Source organism: Xenopus laevis, chromosome 2S (genome assembly GCF_017654675.1).
Source record: "Xenopus laevis strain J_2021 chromosome 2S, Xenopus_laevis_v10.1, whole genome shotgun sequence".
In the NCBI taxonomy this organism is placed as follows: Eukaryota; Metazoa; Chordata; class Amphibia; order Anura; family Pipidae; genus Xenopus; species Xenopus laevis.
This window is the reverse complement of record NC_054374.1, coordinates 38,979,376-39,002,479: the sequence shown is the minus strand read 5'-3', so window position 1 is coordinate 39,002,479 and position 23,104 is coordinate 38,979,376. Positions and strand designations below refer to the sequence as shown.

The window sequence follows — 23,104 nt, the reverse complement described above, 5'->3', positions numbered from 1 at the left end:
GATTTCATGTTTAATTTGAAAAGGATTTATTATGCAGATTTTTATGTTTGGGTGACAGGTCCACTTTAAATTTGGAAGTTGTTTAAATTACATTTTTCTTTCATTATTAGAGATGTCGCGAACTGTTCGCCGGCGAACTTGTTCGCGCGAACATCGGGTGTTCGCGCTCGCCGGAAGTTCGCGAACGTCGCGCGACGTTCGCCATTTTGGGTTCGCCATTGTTGGCGCTTTTTTTTGCCCTCTCACCCCAGACCAGCAGGTACATGGCAGCCAATCAGGAAGCTCTCCCCTGGACCACTCCCCTTCCCTATAAAAACCGAAGCCCTGCAGCGTTTTTTCACTCTGCCTGTGTGTGCTGAAGAGATAGTGTAGGGAGAGAGCTGCTGCCTGTTAGTGATTTCAGGGACAGTTGAAAGTTTGCTGGCTAGTAATCGTTTTGATACTGCTCTGTTATTGGAGGGACAGAAGTCTGCAGGGGTTTGAGGGACATTTTAGCTTAGGTAGCTTTGCTGGCTAGTAATCTACCTTCTACTGCAGTGCTCTGTATGTAGCTGCAGTGGGCAGCTGTCCTGCTTCTGATCTCATCTGCTGACTGCTGCAATAACAGTAGTCCTTGTAAGGACTGCTTTTATTTATTTTTTTGTTGTTTACTACTACTACTACTACTACTACTATAAGAGCCCAGTGCTATTAGTCTAGCAGTGTTGGGGAGTGGGACTGGTGTGCTAATCTGCTGCTCCTAGTAGTTCAGCAGCACCAACTTTAATTTTTTTTTTTAATATTCATTTTTTTTTTATTTTACTTTTTTTTATTTTACTACCGCTGTAGTAGTGTATAAGTTGACCTTTTAGGCATTATTTGCCCTGTAGGCATTATTTGCACACTGTTTTCTTCAACCCGCCATCGAGCTGTGTGACCTTGTTCCCATTCTGTCTAAATATCCATAATATTACCGTCTCCAGAAAAAAACACCGGAGTCACTTTTTTCAAGCAGCATTCATATATTTTACGTAATCCGTATCCACCGCTGTAGTAGTGTATACGTTGGCCTTGTAGGCATTATTTGCACACTGTTTCTTCAACCCGCCATCGAGCTGTGTGACCTTGTTCCCATTCTGTCTAAATATCCATAATATTACCGTCTCCAGAAAAAACACCGGAGTCACTTTTTTCAAGCAGCCATAATATATTTTACGTAATCCGTATCCACCGCTGTAGTAGTGTATACGTTGGCCTTGTAGGCATTATTTGCACACTGTTTTCTTCAACCCGCCATCGAGCTGTGTGACCTTGTTCCCATTCTGTCTAAATATCCATAATATTACCGTCTCCAGAAAAAACACCGGAGTCACTTTTTTTGGCAAAAAATGACTATTTTCAGCATTTATGTGGCATATTTTTTCTGGCAACTGTGCTTCAGTGGCTGCAACCAAAAAAACTGGGCAAACAATGTCTACAAGGTCAACGTTATGGCGAAAAATTACTATTTTCAGCATTTATATGGCATATTTTTTCTGGCAACTGTGCTTCAGTGGCTGCGTCCAAAAAAACTGGGCAAACAATGTCTACAAGGTCAACGTATGGCGAAAAATGACTATTTTCAGCATTTATATGGCATATTTTTTCTGGCAACTGTGCTTCAGTGGCTGCGTCCAAAAAAACTGGGCAAACAATGTCTACAAGGTCAACGTATGGCAGTTGTTTAAAGAGAACAGTAGATTACTAGCCAGCAAAGCTACCTAAGCTAAAATGTCCCTCAAATCCCTGCAGACTTCTGTCCCTCCAATACAGAGCAGTATCAAGCAGATTACTAGCCAGCAAACTTACTATCATCTGTCCCTGAAATCACTAACAGCTCTCCCCCTACACTATCTCTTCCAAGCACACACAGGCAGATTTTTCAGATACATTTTTGCCCTTGATCCCCCTCTGGCATGCCACTGTCCAGGTCGTTGCACCCTTTAAACAACTTTAAAATCATTTTTCTGGCCAGAAATGTCTTTTCTAGATGTTAAAGTTCGCCTTCCCATTGAAGTCTATGGGGTTCGCGAACCGTTCGCGAACCGCTCGCATTTTTGCGCAAGTTCGCGAATATGTTCGCGAACTTTTTTTCCGACGTTCGCTACATCCCTATTCATTATGCAAAAACTCTGTTTTAGGAAAGCGATCCCCCAGCCCTGTGGAATAGGAGTGAAGCATTGCAGTAGAGTGTGTCTGTTATCCTGGCAGGGGAATGTTTGCTGGCTGTGTATCCTGTACACTAACAAATCCCCGGGGAGGTACCCGTGATGATTTCATCATTGCCGATGAGGCCACCCTCCCTTCCCCCTGCAGCTGCAGTGCCTGCCTTTCTAGGTACTTGCTAGGAGAGCCCCCAGTCTCAGCTAAGCAGCAACTGTCACGTTGCTGTGTTTACGCCTTATCCCAGCCTAATGCCTTGTTCCAGTGAGGAGGAGGAGGACAAGCTCACCCTGAGCGGGACTGCACGACTGGGAGATGCCTGCGAGCACTTACTGTCTATCTACTGGAACTCTCTAGTTACATCCTCAAGCCTCTCTTTGCCCATATGTTGCCCGTCCTTCCTGCACCTCTAATGAGGTGAATCTGCACTGCACAGCCACCAGCATTCTCTTCTCTGAGCAGGTAAGATGGCTGTGCCCTCTGCATGTAAACAATTCATTTTCAGGCAGCACGATTCACAGGCAAAGTGCCCCGAGCTGTGCTCTCTCTATAGATAGAGCCTATTAGAATAATGAGATATTGGGAGGGAAGAAAATCTTGGCTTCTTTGCAGCTCAGATTTGCATTTGAATGCTCCAGGCTGGGTTACGCAGTTTACAGTTCATGTGTATACAATGCTTGCTGCACTTTATAAGCAATGGTACAGTCGTAGGGTGCAAAGGCAAACAATCAGCGATAGTGAGAGAAGTAGGCTGGTAACAATTATACTTGCTATAGGTAACAGCAAGCCTGGTAGTTTTTCCAAAAAAGATAACAACCGTGGGACAGGTTCCATGGCCCTTAGCCTTTAAAACTGAACCCCAGTAGTGTACAGCAGCTTCATGGCACAAGCACACTGCAGCCTGCACTAGCTCCGTATTCCTTATTACTGTTCAGCAGTGCATCATGGGCATTTTTTAAGAGTCCATATAATGTAGCATGCGTGTGATGAAGTCAGTAGCTGCTAAGTGTTGTAGTTCTGCAGTTGGAGGACGGTTGATATAAATACTACAGATCATGTGATAGATTCATGCAAAACAATAGCCGTTCTTGGGGCGCAGCTTTCTCCATGTGCTTCCCTTTTGGCAAAAACAAAGTGACACAACGTGGCATGTACAAAACAGTGACAGCGAATGATTATTGATATCATTATTTAATCATTAATTATTACTACTTAATATGGCTAAGGTTATATAGTATTTAGCTCCTTCTGGGTTTTTTTTCATCAAAGTAGCTAAAGAATGGCTAAATAAAAATTGTCAGCTAAAGACTTCCTTGCGCTGAAAGGGAAAAACTAAATATATTGAACAATAGCATTTTATGTACTTTTGAGATAAATATATATAAATACTGTATTTATATTTATTTATTTATTATATATTATATATATATATATATATATATATATATATATATATATATATATATATATATATATATATATATATATATATATATATATATATATAGGGTATATCTATCCTAGACTGGCACTATAATGGCAACTAACATTCTAGTTCTATACCCTAAAACAATATGGAAAGCCCTCTGTGGAACCCCACCTATTTATTATAGGGCACACGTTATATAACAAGTGCCTTGGATAAATAAACTATGTAAATCGCTGCACTGCATACAGTGGGGGTGGGGTAATCATTCTGTCTCTTGTTGAGTACCCCATGCAGTGCTTTGGCAGGACAGGCAAAAATATGGGATTTTTAGATGTTTTTTTTTTAGGTACAGCTATGGGACCTGGGGTTTTCCGGATGATGGATCTTTCCATAGTTTGGATCTTTATACTAGAAATACACCCAATAGTCTGGTTCTGCTTCAAATAAGGATTAATCATATCTTAGTTTGGATCACGTACAATGAACTGTTTTATTATTACAGAGAAAAAGGAAATTCTTTTTTAAATTTTTGGATAAAACCCAGTCTATGGGAGATGGCCTTTCTGTAATTCAGAGCTATCTGGATAATGGGTTTCCGGATAATGGCTTCCAAAAAGGTACACTGGCACACAGGGCAATTGAAAAAGCAGGGTTACCCCTTGCTACTTTTATTTAAGCGGACGTGCGACGTTTCGGGTTCCTACCCCTTTCTCAAGCAAGAAAGGGGTAGGAACCCCGAAACGTCGCACGTCCGCTTAAATAAAAGTAGCAAGGGGTAACCCTGCTTTTTCAATTGCCCTGTGTGCCAGTGTACCTTTTTGGAAGCCTTTACCGAGGGGGTTGCCGAGCCCTCTACCCTGAGCACCGGGCGTCATTGATTACACTGAGGAGTGTGCTCTGCTTCACCACCCATTTTAGCTGTTTTCCGGATAATGGATCCCATACCTTTATCTGATAACCTTTGCCAGTCACCAGTTACAATAAACCTGTCTGTGTTCAATACACTTCATTATTGTAAATGTTAAAAACAAGGACTTAGTTTTGTAAAACTGAACTGTGTGTATGTTCATAGTTTCATAGTGTTCATATTCAGTACTGGTCTCCTACAGTATTCCTGGTTTCTCCAACAGTATGACGCACTTTGGTATCTGCTTTATATAGAAGTAATTCTTCCAGAAATAAGAAAAGAAATAGGTTAAGGTAATGTATACACCGGCTCTATTTACTGAATGGAGCTCAATTTTTTTTTATAGAATAGACCTATGGGAGAAATGATGTCTAGTACTAGAGTAGAAAAGTATAGACGTACAGCAGTAGTCACGCTGTCACCTTGCCCTGCCTTTATTCTGGCTGAATACGCAGCAATATATTGATTATCCCTTCAGATGGGAACTCTAATTGGAGCCCTTGTAGTATCTCAGAGGACACATCCATACAGGAGCTATTCCTGTGCATACCAAATGCTTTTTTAATTGGCTGTGATGTTATCCTATAAAACACTGAGGCACATAGTTTTGTGGACCTCAAGGATGGTCTTTATTTCATGTGATCAATCAATGTTTTGTGCTGAAACGCACTTTATATCCACTTGAATGAACATCACGCTGATGATAGCGAGTGTCAAACAGCACATGCACTGAAATAAGGGCTCAAATTATCTCATGTTTGCTTTTCAAATTAAACCTACTCTGCAATCAAAACACAAATGTTTAATATATGTGCCTAAATTCTATTATCACTTACACTACATATAGAATGAGACCTGGAGTCGTTCCTCTGAGCCATTGCTCTGCTGTGCTCCACCAGTTAATTTACAGGAGTGCCAGTTACTCATGTGCTGCCATTACCTTCTCTAAAGAGAAATGAGATGGGCAGATTTTCCTACCCCCTCAAACCTCTGCATGCCCCACCTGCAGCCTTCTCCATGTGCTGTAACTAGAGGCCCTTGGGCCCTTGCCGTGAACCCTTTGCCTGAAATTTGACCACGTCTTTTCTAAATCCTTGCCGGTACCTCGTTTACGGACATGTTGTTTATTTACACTTCCTCCTTGTTGGCTTCTGCAGCAGAAAGGCCGGGGCCCCAAAAGGGTGTCGGTGAACACTGGTACCCACAGTGCGTCCAAAGGTACTATCGCTGAACAAGGTTCCTAATAACGAGATCGTTACACATATATACCAAATACCACACCCTCTGCCCAACCATAAACCCCAGCCACCCATGTGAACTTGAATTCTGCTTTTCTTTACTTCTTTTGTGAACAGGTGTGGATTAATGCACAGGATATCCTAAACTATAGCCTAAGGGCCCAGTGTGATCAGGGGCCCGTCTAGATTTTTTTGTTTTATCTATTCTCTTTTAATGTTTAAATTATTTGTGCTGGGTCCTGTTGGGCACACCAGCTGGGAAAAGAAGACAGACAGGGCATTTATGTCACTGGCGTGCATCAAATCTGGACCACCCGAGAGAGCTTGGGTGTATGTTAAGGATCTGAACACATCCAGTCCCAGGAGTAATCTAGAAGGGCCTGCGTGGAAGTAGCCTAGGGGCCCCACATGTCATTAGTCTGACACTGGTTGTGAAAGATATAGTTCTTTGGCTTCAGGTCAATGGTTCTGAATGCAGCTGCAACCACATGATGACACCCTCTATTTAAAGGAACAGTAACATCGAAAAATGAAAGTGTTTTAAAGTAATAAAAATATAATGCAGTGTTGCCCTGCACTGGTAAAACTGCTGAGTTTGCTTCAGAAACACTACTTTTGTTTATTTAAATAAGCTGCTGTGTAGCAATGGGGACAGCCATATCTGTTATCCACTATTTAACCTGTGCTATATTACCTTTTTTCAATTTCCGCCATTGCTACACAGCAGCTTGTTTATATGAACTATAGTAGTGTTTCTGAAGCAAACAGATCAGTTTCACCAGTGCAGGGCAACATTACATGATATTTTCATTACTTTAATTTTGTGATGTTACTGTTTCTTTAAGCATAGCATCACAAGGGGAGTCCTGGGCTAACCAGAGCTGCCACTTGGGGGCCCCCAAAACCAGTGGAGTAACTATGCTACTGGGCCCCACAGCATAGGGCCCCAAAACACTTTTAAGTTGACCTACTTTATTTTACCAAGACATATTGAAATTGCTCATTATTTAGGGCCCCTTTCTGTACCAGTCGTGAGGTCCAATCCACACCACAGCCTTCCCCCCCCCCCCACATTTGTAGGTTATATTCTCCTTTGTGGCCATGATTGGTGGGGAGAAGGTTGGTGGGAGTGGTATTAGGTCACGGTATCTCACTGGACTAGTTCAACCCTGTTTAGGTACTCTTACCTCAATGAGTGTAAACAGCTCTGTTTGAGTGGCTGCTCTTTTTGCCACCCCTCGTAAAAGTCACTTTTTTCACTGTGCCTCATGGCAAAAACTCCCCTGTGTAGACAATGAAAAGCCTGTCCTGCTGGGTAATATTTCAGTATTTCATATTCTTTTACTTTAGGAGCATTTGCTGCTGACAATGAATTGGAGGAGACCCGACATGTGCAACCATTTATATGCAGTTGCATGCTTTGTAATCAAGCATATTTGCTCCATATTTTGGCCCAGTTTTAGTATCCCGTTATGAGATTTAAAAAATATATATCTAGCCCCCAAGAACATCTTAGCAACTGCTAAACATTCCACCCACTTCCATCATAGTTCAGTACTCTTATTGTATGGCTCCATTGCATGCATTGTTTTGTCTCCAGTAATGAGCATTTGTCAGCAAATCTTGAGTATTAAGCATCCGTGTGCATCCAGCGGCACATTCTTCCAGCTGTAGGGTCATGCAGGCTTAGAATGATTGATTTGTGTTGCAAACCTCAGCTGGACGATTGAGATATATATATATATATATATATATATATATATATATATAATATTTGTGTTTGTGTGTGTAATACAGCATGACTAGCAAGACTATAGCCCTCTGTGCATGTAACATTCGAAAAATATATATTTTTATTTATAAAGCATAAAGCGCTGCTTGTGCACACAGCTCTGTAGAACGATACATTAACAGAATAATATAATAATGATAGAGAGTTACATTTGAATTCATACATAAGTAACTAAACAAATCTCAACCACATACGCTAAGGTCTAGTTGAATTTTATTTAATTGCGGAAAACCATTACTAATGACTGTTACCGTATACAACAACAGTAAATGGTGTCCAGTAAGCAACAATGGTGTAATTATAGTATCCGGTAATTCTTGTTGTCCGCAGGAGGCCCATCCTGGCCATAATGGAGACGCAGTCGCTGGAACAGCAGATTCAAAGCATGGAGCGCAACATTGCATTCCTGAAAAAGGACCAGCTGGAATTACTGCATGATCTGCACCAGGAGATTCTCGGACTACAGAAACGTTGCACGGGTAATGGAACACTTTGGTTGACTATAGATATAGATATATAGCAGTGAAAACCAGTGCTGTAACTATGCAGCTCTATATATATATGTATATATGTATATATATATATATATATATATATATATATATATGACACTCCAAAGTGAGTGTACTCAAAACAGAACCAGTCAATGCCTAGGTGCAGGTTTAAAATTGTATTACAATATCTTTGGTCACAAACCGCACTCCAAGGACTATATATTTAAAAAAAAGAAAAACATTTTTTATTTCAACTTTTCGGCTCCTATATATATATATATATATATATATATATATATATATATATATATATATGTATATGTATATGTATATGTATAGGATATGTAGAGGTTATCAGCACTCACCATCCATTCCATTCATATGATAAATTGCTGGGTGCTAACCAATTGCACTTCTAAAGAGACTCTAAAGAGTATAGTTCTTAAATAAATCACATGATCAGTCATGTTGAGTCAGGGGCACTACTGACATGAGACACTCTGCTCAGGTCTCCGCAGCCAGAAGGTTACCAGGGGGTGGCAAAAAGCCACTCCTGGTAACTTAAAGAGATGAAATTCTGACTTTAACATTGTAATTTTGGCTCTTTTAGTGCAGAGAGCGCAATCTGCAATAGTGATGTGGCTCCGAAAGGGCAGCCAAGACCCCTGAGTGTTGAGTGAAACAGTGGTGACATCCTTGGTTTTAAATTGTGCTACTGACAGGGAGTGTTGGTTATTATGTAGTACTTGGGTGAGCAGGGACTGGGCCAAAATATACTTGACAGGGACCAGGTATAAATATAAAGCTGGCCTGCCCTAACATATAGCCCTTCAGCTATTGTTGACATACAACTCCCAGTATCTCCCGACAGCCTTCAACAGCTTCTGGGCTGCTTGTGGGGCATCAATAATATAATAAAATATTATATATAAAACTTTGCCAACTTGCCCTCTTCCCTGCACCTTCCATTATGTCTCGATCTTGACCTATATGTAATTTAACAGCACATCTGCAACAGCAAACCAGTCAACAATGACTAACCATACATATTATATGTGCTCACACAAAATTCTTGTAGTTGTAGTAAAAAAAAAAAACAGTTGAAACTATAATAAGTTCCAGTAAGTAAGATGCTGTGTAAAACTGTCACTAACCAGAGGTCCTTTTCCTTTTCCAACACAAACTCTGTCTCCCCAGCTGGTAATTTGAGCATCTTGCTTTGTACTGTTTTCTAATTTTTATGTCAGATTTTCTGCGGCCATGAGCTGTAATTTCCTTCTAGCTTCAGCATTGCTAATAGAATTAACTATGGGCCTTGGATTTATGATATCAGCCTGCTGCTGAATGGGCTCTAATTCAAAGGCAGACATAGACGTTAAAAAAACATACTGCATTTAGTTAAAGATACACAGACATATTTAGGCCTATGTTACACCAGCATTTAATTTATCACAGGCGGGGGGCTGCTGCCATTAGGCCAGTTGAGATCCATGAGGCCAGTTGAGAGCCTGCAAGTTAACCAGGGGCAGTAAAAAGCCACTCCTAGTAACTGCAAGGGACAACATTTCGATTTTTAAATCAGAATTTCGAGTCTTCTAGTGCAGAAAGTCCAATTTTGCTCTCTGCACTAGCGGTGCAGCCCAACTCGCCCCCAATCAAACGCTGTAAAGTTAACCGGGGGTTCAGCATAATTTCTGCTGCCTCAGGTGGCCGCAGATTCCAATCAGTGGCGACGTGGCATAACTATTGAGGAAGCAGACCCTGCAGTCGCAGGGGTCTGCTTCCTCTATTGCCAAATAGAGCACCACCCCCTTCCCCTCTTACCTGTGGTGGGAAAGCAGAGCGCGTCGGTGCAGGTGGATAGTCGGCGCAGTCTTGCAAGGAGTGGGTGGAATCTGGACCTTAATTGGGTGGAGACGGAAGTGGGTGAGAGGATGAGGATCAGAGTGCGCTGGGCCCCTCTAAAATGTTCTTTTTGCAGGGGGCCAGGCGCACTCTAGTTACACCACTGGGTCCAATACTCACCTGTTCAAGGACTTAAAGGAAAACTATACCCCCAAAATGAATACTTAAGCAACAGATAGTTTATATCAAATTGAATGACATATTAAAGAATCTTACCAAACTGGAATATATATTTACATAAATATTGCCCTTTTACATCTCTTGCCTTGAACCACCATTTCGTGACTCTATCTGTGCTGCCTCAGAGATCACCTGACCAGAAATACTACAACACTAACTGTAACAGGAAGAAGTGAGGAAGCAAAAGACACAACTCTGTCTGTTAATTGGCTCATGTGACCTTACATGTGGTGTGTATGTGTGCACAGTGAATCGTACGATCTCAGGGGGCGGCCCTTATTTTTTAAAATGGCAATTTTCTATTTATGATTACCCAATGGCACATACTACTAAAAAAGTATATTATTATGATAATGGTTCATTTACATGAAGCAGGGTTTTACACATGAGCTGTTTTACTCAGTATCTTTTAATAGAGACCTACATTGTTTGGGGGGTATAGTTTTCCTTTAAAAATGTTGTATACAAATATGGTGTAATTGGCTACAGCAAAGATGTTAACAGTGTCTACCTGCCCCAGCAACTAATACAATGGAATGAAAAGTGCCATATTGGATCTTTTATTGGCTTTTAGTAGCAAGCAGATTCTGTTTCTTTAAAGGCAGACTAAAGGGGAAAGAGCAGCTAATAGTCTGTATAATGGTACATTGAGTATAAAGTGTGGCTGCTACACAAAGTTGGTTTAGTGCTGTTTTATATTGTTAGTCATGAGGAGGTGGGGATTTACATTTTAGCCACGCAGTCAACAACCATTACAATAACCTTATTTTTCAGAATTCCAGGGCTCTTTAATTATTAACTAACCTCACCTAACCTGCTATTTGATTTTCTGACTTCATCATACCTGGTTATCATTTTGTAAATAAAAGGTTAAAAATGACAACATCAACAGAAGTGTTTATGTGATCTTTATATATATATATATATATATATATATATATATATATATATATATATATATATATATATATATATATATAGCACAAGCTCAGATATTTTAAATACAATAATCAAAAAAGTCATGAAGCATAGAGCGGCTGGAAGCAGAATGTTACAGAAAATGTTATGGCTGACTCTTATCAGCTTTGTACAGACTGGTAGGGTGTACCAGTGGTCTCCAATTCTGTAGGCATTGTGGCAAATATATAGAGGTGCCCCCGTCTCAAGTACCTGCTAGTTGGAAAATAGAATGTGCAACCAACCTACCATGACAAGTATTTCCTGAGTTAGAAGATAGTCGATGAGCTTTGGGTGGCCAATGTCACTTGCATGCCCAAGAAGAGACATTGGATAGAATTACTAGATGGCATGCCGATACATTTTCCCAAGGTGACTGTAGTGATGCAGTATTTAGCTTTGCTACTGTACCTTGCAGCGCTGGGGCTTTATATGTCCTTCCTCCCACATTAATTGGCTCCTGATTTAACTATTATGTGTGTGTGTGAATGTGATGGGACCTTAGAATGTAAGCTCCACTGGGTCAGGGACTGATCTGAATGATGTAACACTCTGCAGAATAAGATCAACGCACCAGAGGCCACCCCTTTAGACTAGAAGAAAAGAACTTTCATTTGAAGCAACTTAGGGGGTTCTTCACAGTGAGGACAGTGAGGTTGTGGAATGCTCTGCAGGGTGATGTTGTGATGGCTGATTCTGTTACTGCCTTGGCTTGGATGATTTCTTGGACAAGCATAATATCCATAATATTGTGATCTACAGGCTGAGCTCTACCGTTAGTAAAGGAATTGGTGTATATATAGTTTAAGGAGGGGTCGGTGTGAGTCCATGTGCACTGGGGATCATTTGAAGGGGTTGAACTCATATTTTTTCAACCCAACTTAACTATGTCAATGCTATATACAATAAATAAAGAATAATACTAGGTCATCTTAATATCTAAGTCCAGTGTTTAAAAATTGTCCAACAAGGAAAGTCATTTTCAAAAAGGTATCAATCTGTTAGGCCCCCCAGTGAACAAAATAATCTTATTTTTACCCTGTACCTCCATCTTGATTGGATGTCCCAGTGATTCCTTGCACCACCCTGGGCCAGAACACGCACAGAAGAGTTGGACAATTTACTACAGTGCATATGCACCAGTCAAGTTGAAAGCACGGTGATCCCATAAACAAAAGGCCCAGGCATTTTTCACCAAAGAGAAGTGCCGGACAATGGTAAAAAGGAAGTGGGCAAAGATTAGTTCATAATAGATCCTGAGTAAAGCCACCATTAAAAGATTGTGTGAGAATTCAGTCTTGTAACAGTTCGGTAAATAAAAGCCAAACTAAATCCTTCACCAAGTGGCACTGCAACAAGATTGTACACTCAAAGCAATTACATGATTAATGTGGGCATGTATAAAAACCATCCTGTGTTGGTGCAGAAAGACTTTTGTCTGAAAAAAAAGAATAAATAAATGTAATAATAGAAAGTGGCCTTCCTTTTCTTATGGAAGATTGATAGAGAACATTAATAGCCCACAAGCCTCTTATTCCATCCCTACATCTGTCAGCAGCAAAAAAAAACAGCATAATAATAGTGATAATAATACACATACGCATGAATAATTACTAGGAAGACCCCTAATATATTCCAAGATACTCAATTTGGCACAAGTCCCAAGTAAAAGTCCTGTTGTCACTGGAAACAGTAATAATTACCATCCACAGTGAATTACATGGTAAAGCAGATGGTGATCTTAGGTCTTTCCATTAGCTCAGCAGTCTGTGACCTGTTCTCTGTTGAAGCATTAGGTGTCACAGTTGCTAGATGTTTGTCTTGTTTTAGGTGAGCACATTTCAGTTTCCTTTATAGCATCTTTAAAACAATATACTGATTAAATACAAATGGCCACCACTAAGGTTTTTGCAATACAATACATTGCATCACCTACATTCAAACAGCTCCAAGCCAGAGGAAGCAGACCCCGCAGTTGCAGGGGAGCCAAGGGAACAGGGGGGCTGAGACTTTGGAGTCTTCTTCCTCTTTAGCTAATAAGAAAACCCCCTCCTCCCAGTGCTCTTACCGGCGAGGAAAGGGACGCAAGTCGGAGTGGGCGAAGTCGGGGCAGGACGCGGATGGGAGCGAGGCGGGAAGTAGGCAGGAGGATGGGGATCGTAGTGCGCCAGGCCCCTCTGAAGGTTTTTTTGCAGGGGGGCCCAGTGCACTTTATTTACGCCACTGCTCCAAGTATTATCTTAAGTTGAACAATGTCCATCTAGCTGCTTTTTCAGTTCCAACTGCTGCCACAAATAAATTAGGAGGTTGTGTAAATACCATAAACTGACATTCCCTGACCAATGTTCTTTATAGATTTACCCAATACTAGAGGAACAGCCTCAACTTCAGCACTTTTATCTCCAGTCCATCTCTAGCAATGCCAGCTCTGCTCCTACTTTAGAGAATGACAAAATAAATCCGTTATGCTTCATTTCTTGGAATTGGCTCTAAACTTGACCTTTTTTCCATGGATCAACATTAGGGTTATTGATAAATTGATGGCTCTGTGTAGTTTCCTTGCTATGTTACTGGGTTCCTCTTTGACTTTTGTTCATTACATGCACACTAGCCTGTAAAGGTTTCACTATTGATTAGTAAGGAACAAAGGAATTTCTTTAAAAAAAATAAGAAGTGTTTAGGAAAATGAAATTCCTATATTTTAGAAATTTATGAAATATGGTTTTTCCATTAATAGATCCTCTACTTGTACTGCAGCCATGGAACTCCGTACAGGTTGACACTAGGAAAAAATCTAATAACTGGCCTCCATGCAAGTGAAATGTACTGCATATTTTATTTTCCCTGTTCCAGAATAGGTGATGAAAAGATGATGTTCTGATGCAATGCAAAAGAAGGTGGATATGCTGCATATGATAAATGATTGGTGATGTGAGGAAACCATGTACACAGGCTTATTATCTGTTTAACTCTTATTGATTTTATGCTTATCGTTATGGGTTTAACGCTGACAACAGGAGTTTTACTATGGACCATTGCCAAACTTGAACTGTTAGTATAAATGATCTGTCCATGGGTTTGTCCTGCTAATCATTTGTTTAACATGGGTTAGTACTGTCAATATGCTGATATTTGTTCTGCATCAGTGCTCTGATAGGCTGGTAGTTGTCAAGTCACATTTCCCACTGTATTTATGGGAATACAGTAGAACCCCCATTTTCTGTTTTTTTTTAGGGGACCAGGAAAAATTGTGTAAAATCAGAGAAAGGCATTTTGAAGTGTTTTTTGGTGGGACGGTGTAAAATGGGGGAAAACTTAAAATAAGTGAATGCAAAATTAAGCTTTCTTAAAGGAGAAGGAAAGGCTAAAATTAAGTAAGCTTAATCAGAAAGGTCTATATAAATACATCAGGAAACCCTGAAAGTAATGCTGCTCTGAGTCCTCTGTCAAAAGAACAGCATTTATTTCCTTTTATTGTGTACACATGAGCTTCTGTATCAGACTTCCTGTTTTCAGCTTAAACCTCCAGGGCAGGGCTTGAGCATGCTCAGTTTGCTCCTCTCCCCCTCCCTCCTGCCATCCCTATTGTAATCTAGGCTCAGAGCTTTAAGTGAGCAGGCAGAGACTCAGGCAGGAAGTGATGTCACACCAAGCTTATATGGCAGCTTCTATCCTAAACAAACAGAGACAGTGTCTAGAGCTGTTTACTCAGGTATGGTAAAGAATTCTGCAGAAGAAATATAGCGTTCTAGCTTGCACTATTGTGGCTAATCTGTTGACAATAAACCACTTGGAGCTTTCCTTCTCCTTTAACGTTAAGTTTTATTTTGATATTCAGGGGGTTAATTATTAAGGTGCAATTTTTTCACAGCGTCCGTTTTGATGCTGAAAACCTGAAAAAGTTGCGGTAAAAAAAGATGAGTCTTTTTTTCTCGATTTGTTATGCCCCGAAGCTGTTCCAAGTCTGAATCCAAAAATACGCCATCTAAAACCTACCAAATTCATGTAAAATTCAATGTCCCCTTAAACATTTAAACATATTGAACCCTTTTTGGGGTTTGACACTGGTTTTTCTGCAAAAACCTGAATCTTTCGTGGTTTTCGGCATCAAACACAAAAAATTCAGTTTTTTTGCTGGATAATCCACGATAAGTCGAAGTTTTTCCTGATCCGATTTTTCTTTTTTTATAAGTAAGGGCAAATTGTGGATTCTAGATATATAATATCTTAATCAAAACATTTCTTTTTTTGAGAGATTCGCCAACATGAATGAGGAGGCTTAGGTGCTCTGCCCCAAGCCTTCAGCATAAGGGAGTGGACATCACCGTATTGTTTGTAGGGTGGGCACTCAAATAGAATTCCTCCAGGCAGTTGTAGTAAAAACTGGTCTTTATTGAAGTACAAGTGTACAACCTTACGCGTTTCGTGTTCTCACAACACTTAATCATAGGCTGGGAAATCGTGGATTCTAGTTTGGTCAGACTTTTTTATTTAGAAAAACAGAAAATTTAGGATTTTGATAAATTAACCAAATCCAGGATTCAGTTTTTAAATTTTGTTGAATTCAGGCCTTTTTCAGCGGGATATGAATTTAGGTGAAAACAAGTGCCTGGTGGAACCAAACCCGAAACCTCAAAATGAAGGTCACACGATAAAGGAAACTTTTTTTTAAAAAAAAAAAAACTTTTCCCCTTCTGACCCTAATGGATTTTTAATTTGGCCAAATCCTTTGTGAAATATTTGGGATACAGATCCCAAAAACGTGAAATCAGTGTGTCCCTTTCTCTAACAGACTTTTTTTCTTGGTTTCAAAATGTGTCTGGCATACTACTAGGAAAGCTCACATCAGGGTGTTTGTGTTTTTATTTGTATTTTTTAGTGAAAGAAGAAACTGAGACAATATGTGGCTGAGGACGCTGGCTGTTGTAGCTCTTACCATCTGGAGAGCCATTGTTTCTATCAATATGATTTAAATATTGGCTTTTAGCAGTGTCATAGTTTTAGTTGGCTAAATGACTAGGGTGCATTCAGCTGGAATAAAATCAGGCTGTTAATCTTTGGGAAGAAGGCTCACGTTTCCTTGTAGCATGCACTATGCACATTGATTTTTTCGCTAAGTGGCTATTATGAATTACTTGAATTATATAAAAATTGGATTTGAAGGAGAAATGGAATTCAAAGATCATGAATGCAGCAGAAATTTGCCCAAGAAAGAAAATAACATTGGCTCACATAAACATTTATTTACATCCAATAATATTGATGTAGGATAGGATGTATTAGATTCATTCATATTTTATTTTTATATTTGGCATCTACAATTAACTTTTGATTTTAAAGAGCTCCTTCTGCCTACTTTAAGGGGCACATTTACTAAGGGTCGAATTTCAAAGTGAAAAAAACTTACGATTGCAAAAGAGATGCTTAATTGAGTGCCAAAGAACCCTCTCAGCCTTCTGCAAATACTTGCACTTAGGCTAAGGACGCCCTGGAATTTCCAGCCTGGACATGGCAATTGTTCCAGCAATACCGACTAACAAAAGCTGTCAATAACATTGCCTCCTGGAAGTGATGTCTGACACAAAATGCAGGAGAACTTGCAAGCATCATTTACAAGTGATTTGCAGAAGGTTCCTACTTTGTGTCCACATTGGTACATTGTGCACAACAGACACAACTTAGTGTGCACCAGAATTTATGGAGGAATTCTGGGGGGGGGGATGGGTAGCAATTTGCACCATGTGCTGCATCTGTAAATGAGGCTTTGTTAATATCAGTTAATCTAGCACAAATCCATATTAACAGCAAAACAATCCAATCTCTCCGACAAATACACCCCCCCCCCCAGGAGTCATCACACAAACATCTTGCTGCATTACATCGTTTATGAGGTTGAAGACGCGGGACCGATGCCCCAACTGTTATGGGTCGAAAACATTGAAATTTAGGTGCAATTCTTCCTGGATTGCCGGATCAGCTGTACTGAGCATGTGCCGAAAGTTTCAGCAATTTCCGTGAACTTCGGCGCATGCGCAGTTGTCGCGAAACTGAAGATTGCTCCAACTGCGCATGCGCTGTTACACCGCTCTATTCCTGAAGATTACCAAAGAGAAGAAGATGGCGCTAATGAACTCAGATGCATCCTTCATGGTTCTTCTAGACCCCAGTCGCACTCCGTATGAGTGGAAAAGCTGAAAAAAGGAGAAAAGACACAGGATACACAGCAGATAACAGATAAGTTCTGTAGTATACAATGGGATTCTTCAGAAGATTCCTGTTATCTACTGTGTATCATGTGCTTGAATGGCTGCCCCCATGGCTACACAGCAGCTTGTTTATATAAACTATAATTGTGTTTCTAAAGCAAAACAAACCAGTTTTACCATTGTGGGTCAACAGCCGACCATTTCTCCATTTCTCTACCTCTTGTTGAACTATGAATGTATCTATGAATGTATTTTGATGGAGTGGGGGTGCTTACAATAAATTAATTAAATATTAATTAAATAAATGAAATTCTCACTGAATTAATTATTACTTAATTAAAACAACATGAATGTTTGGTCAATTAATGAATTACAAGTTGATTAACTGGATGACTGATGGAGTTCTGGTGTATATGACCTGTGTGCGTGTATATACAGGGCAGCCATCAGAAAAAATGGTGGGCCCTTGATGTCAGGTTCTTTGGTGAGCCCCAAGTTCCCAGTCTGACACTGGATCCAACATTATTTGTTTAGTGAAAATATTCTATGTCTATGTTTTCAATCCAAACAATATGTAATATTTAGTAAATATATTTTTGGGCAAACCTTGGGGGAAAAAAATCATTATTTCCATTTGGAAACCCTTAAAGTCAGTTTTGTACTTGCATTAGAATAAGACAAGCATTAGATAAGTCTCCTGCCTATTTTTTCACAAGCCAGCAGTCCTGTCCTACTTTATGGCTGAAATTCTAGCTATCTTTATAACTGAGCAGCCAGTGGGCTGAGATTCCTAAACTCTGAACAAGGCAAATGAAACAACTTCACAGCATTATTAAAATATGTAATTTTTATTTAACTACCATCCTCTAATTAAAAGTGCCTAAAACTTTGAAGCGAGACATATAAAGATGTGACATTTTTAAATGATAATATTCATTTAAGGTTCTGGGAAGTAAAATGAGTGAGGAGTATGCTTGTCTTCTATCCGGAACTTGATGTTTTCATTACATTTACATCAATTTCTACATGTCTTGGAGACTTTGATTAGAGAAATTGAATGCCTAGCACCATTTAGTTTTTATTAAAGAGCCTTGCGGTAAATAAAATGGAAAGAATGGAAAGCTGTTTCTCTCCAGAATTGCTGCTTCAACAGAACCTTCACATAATGAGCAACCCTGTTGTGTTGTGCCATTACTTCCACTAATGTGTCAGACACCCCAGAGCACATTGGGTTTCTATGGCTGCTATCATCTCCAGGCCGTATATTTAGTATCATTTTACTCGGCTTCATTCTTTCCTTCAAGGTGACCTGAGAGGTTATTCTTGCGTCTTTCCATTTCTCTTGCATTGCACTTGGCTGCCGCCAACACAATTTATATTGACTTGTTTTTGTTTTTTTTACAGCTAACTTTGGAATTTTTGCTTTGCTAACTTTTCTAACTTCCCCCAATAATATACAGAGACTTTTTCATGTGTCCTACTGTACTACAAAGCACAGTGCAATAGATAGCTAATTCCTCTCTTATTCAGTCAATAAATTGTTAAAATAAATACAGGTATAGGATCTATTATTAAGAATGCTTTGGTCCTGGGATTTGCTGTAATTTGGATCACCGGTCAACCTAATTTTCTTTTTACTTCACCGGAGGTGAGGGCTAATAGAGCCCACAATCCGGTTGGGGAGAACAGCAGCCATTTTTTTAAAAAAAAAAAATGCCAAAGCTAGCGCTAGTTCGCCCACACCAGGAGGGAGCTCCCGGTGTGGATGGCCATGTTGAGGCATATGTATTCACATAATAAGCAAATGCCACAACTCGCTCATCATGCGCATGTGCATGAAATTGACATCAGTATGTGAGGCTCACTTATTATGCATATACACGCTATGCAAGATGGCAGCCCAGACCAGGAGCTCCCTCTCGTTGCAGACGACCTATTGTTGACAGGGGCTATTTAAACCTGTAATAACCTGAGATATGCTACTGATTCAAGGTTTGCTAACTTGTACAGGTATGGGACCAAAATACTTGGGACCTGGGGTTTTCTGTAATTTGGATCTCTATACCTTAAGTCTACTACAAAATTATGTAAACACTAAATAAACCCAATAGTTTGGTTTTGCTTCCAATAAGGATTAATTATTTTAGTTGGGATCAAGTAGAAGGTACTGTTTTATTATTACAGAGAAAATTGGATTATTTGATTATAATGAGTCTATGAGAAACATCCATTCTGTGATTCGGAACTTTCTGGATAACGGGTTTCCAGATAACATATCCCACACCTGTGATCTTAAACAATGAGCGTTACACACAATAATGCTTGGTAGTCAATAGATTTTTGATATCTAGGAAGTTTCAAAGGATATCTGTAAGACCATGCCCTTATCTGGCCATTTATGTGCCATGTGTTTTAGGTATCATCGCCATCTTGTCTCAGTGTGCCAGATGCTTTACTTTTTTTTACCATTTATATACTGATATTCTACTAAATGAATCTATTCAGCCCTTTGGCACTAAGCCTGCTTTATATATATAGGATTCTGGAAGCCAGCACAGCTCGTAAAATGGTAGATTCTGCCTGGGTGCAAAAAGCCCAAAAAAGTAGAAGTAGAACGAAGGTTGAAGCTTGCACTCACAGGTCTTACAAAAAGTTTTCAAGTGTTTATTGGATCAAAAAAACTTCTGCTAGCACTCTAGCCTTAAACACTTGTAAACTTTTTGTAAGACCCGTGAGTGCAAGTTTCATCCTTTGTTTTATATATATATATATATATATATATATATATATATATATATATAACATTGATTAAGTAACACATCTTGATAAAGGTTGTAGAGCACAACCGAAACGTCGATGTAAATCCGATGTAAATGCTTTTTGTATTCTAATAAATCCTTTGGAGCAAAGAAGATAAGGTGCGCGTGCTACTCTCTGGTCCTGTACAACGTTAAACTACAGCACAGCACCCGATACTTATACCAGATAGCGTGTGCGAATATTGGAGTCTTTTATATATATATATATATATATATATATATATATATATATATATATATATATATATATATATATATATATATATATATATATAGACAATTACAAGAGTCCTCTGCACTCAACCCATTATCAATATATTTAAGACAGCGACATTTTGTGCATACTGCTACTGAAAAATGCCTTACCCTTTAAACAAAACAGGGATTGTTTGTCCATATATTGCAATATATTTAAGCTGGCCAACTACGTCAAAGTCATCCCATATCTGGCCAGTCCTATGCTCAATTTTCATCTGATTCATTAAGAATTCTATAGTTTCATTATACATTTTATAAAAGGGACGACTACGTTTTACCAGCAACTTACTAGCTGCTTTCTAAGTAAAACTCCCAAACTTGGCTGCCCTTTTATTAGACACCAGTGGGATCACCTGACTATAGTTGGAGAGGGTGGGAGCTACAACATGGAGCTGGTCACTGCTCCTGTATAACTATAACAAACAAGGGAAAGTTGTGCTCACCACTAGTTTTTAAAACCATTAGGCGGGGGGTGCAGCGAGGCTGTGACCACAAAATACATATAGACAATTACAAGAGTCCTCAGCACTCAACCCATTATCAATATATTTAAGACAGAGACATTTTGTGCATACTGCTACTGAAAAATGCCTTACCCTTTAAACAAAACAGGGATTGTTTGTATATATATATTATTGTTTCAATCATAATCATCATATTAAATTGTAAGCTGTGAGAACTAGGGATGTCGCGGACTGTTCGCCTGCGAACTAATTCGCGCGAACATCGACTGTTCGCGTCCGCCGAATGTTCGCGAACGTCGCGCGACGTTCGCCAATTTGGGTTCGCCTTAGCTGGCGCTTATTTTTGACCTCTCACCCCAGACCAGCAGATACATGGCAGCCAATCAAGAAGCTCTCCCTCCTGGACCACCCCTACACCCCCTGGACCACTCTCCTTCCATATATAAACTGAAGCCCTGCAGCGTTTTTTCATTCTGCCTGTGTGTGCTTGGAAGAGCTAGTGTAGGGAGTGAGCTGGTTAGTGATTTGAGGAACAGTTGATAGTAACTTTGCTGGCTAGTAATCTACTTGATACTGCTCTGTATTGTAGGGACAGAACTCTGCAGGGATTTGAGGGACATTTTAGGTTAGGTAGCTTTGCTGGCTAGTAATCTACCTTCTACTGCAGTGCTCTGTATGTAGCTGCTGTGGGCAGCTGTCCTGCTGCTGATCTCTCATCTGCTGACTGCTGCCTGTAACCCAATAGTCCTTGTAAGGACTGCTTTTATTTTCTTTTTTGTTTTTTTACTTTGCTACTATAAGAGCCCAGTGCTATTAGTCTAGCTGTGTTGGGGAGTGGGACTGGTGTGCTGCTCCTCCTAGTAGTTCACCACTACCAGCACCAACCAGAGTCAAAATTGTTACAAAGTATCTTATTTGCACCTGTTAGCTGTTCTGAGCTCTTTGCCAAAAGCTAATTAAGTTAGCTGTTCAGTTCAGAGAAAAGAGGGACTTTCCAGTACAAAAGAGGGACAGGGGGTTGAGTGGTCAAAAGAGGGACAGTTGGGAGGTATGCAAGTGCCACCTAGCTGTGTGAGCTTTTTCACATTCTGTCTAAATAACAATAATAATTCTGTGTCCGTAAACATCACCTGAGTGATACAGCAGCAATAATATATTCCGTATCCACTACTGTATACGTTGCCCTTGCAGGCATTGTTTGCCCAGTCTTTAACCAAGTGCCACCTCGCTGTGTGAGCTTTTTCACATTCCGTGTCCAGAAACATCACCTGAGTGACGTAGTGTGATTTCTGCCCTTTACAGCACAAAACGCAGCGCTGTGTCAACAATGTATTTTTCAGATACATTTTTGCCCTTGATCCCCCTCTGGCATGCCACTGTCCAGGTCGTTGCACCCTTTAAACAACTTTAAAATCATTTTTCTGGCCAGAAATGTCTTTTCTAGCTTTTAAAATTCGCCTTCCAATTGAAGTCTATGGGGTTCGCCACGTTCGCGACCCGTTCGCATTTTTGACGCAAGTTCGCGAATATGTTCGCGAACATTTTTTCCGCCGTTCGCTACATCCCTAGTGAGAACAGCTGCTGTGTACAGCACTGCGTACCGAGTATAATATATAATAATTACAGCTGGCATGTTATATTCCCAGTGCAACTTTCCTGCATTTTAGCTGTGGGAATGAACAGCTGAGGTCACCCTATCAGTGCAATCATGGCAGCCCCCACTACCATGTGTATATGTTTTTTGGTAGACTTGTTTTAAGTAGAATGTATGCTGATCCATATTACAAAAAATTCCTTTTATAAGGAATACATAGATGATAAATATGATAGATAGATAATGGATGGATAGATAGATAGATAGTGTGCAAAAAGAAAGGCACACCCTTAAAAAAAATCAATTGCCAATAATGCATAGTTAGTTATTTTTGTCTTTTCAAAAACATTAATTGATTCAAAAACCTGATGTTTCGGTCACTAACTGTGACTCTTTTCAACAGAACAAACCAGGCCCGGACTGGCAATCTGTGGGTTCTGGCAAATGCTAGAGGGGCTGCTATAAGGTGACATAGAAAGTCAGTATTTTGTGGGCTGATTGGGCCTCTGTGTACAATGCACGAATATGAAGAGCTCTACCTGATCCCTTACACACTTGTTGTAAGTGTAGGGTGCTGATCCGGAAGACCCTTCCCTCGCATAAGGGTCATAGAGTCAATAGCAGAAGAAATTCGGATGCACACCTAAGATTGCAGTGGTGTCCAAAAATAGTGATTTATT

At 39.9% G+C, this 23,104-nt stretch overlaps 1 protein-coding gene across 1 annotated transcript in view; it reads left to right on the top strand.

Moving 5' to 3' along the window:
* Window positions 1-2,273: 2,273 nt before the first annotated feature.
* Window positions 2,274-23,104, top strand: part of LOC108709354 (coiled-coil domain-containing protein 92) — a 37,338-nt gene continuing 16,507 nt past the window's right edge. Inside the window, exons 1-2 of the mRNA XM_041583672.1 lie at window positions 2,274-2,643; window positions 7,878-8,026. Coding sequence (XP_041439606.1) covers window positions 7,897-8,026 — 130 coding nt within the window. The 5' untranslated portion in view covers window positions 2,274-2,643; window positions 7,878-7,896. The remainder of the gene's footprint in view (window positions 2,644-7,877; window positions 8,027-23,104) is intronic.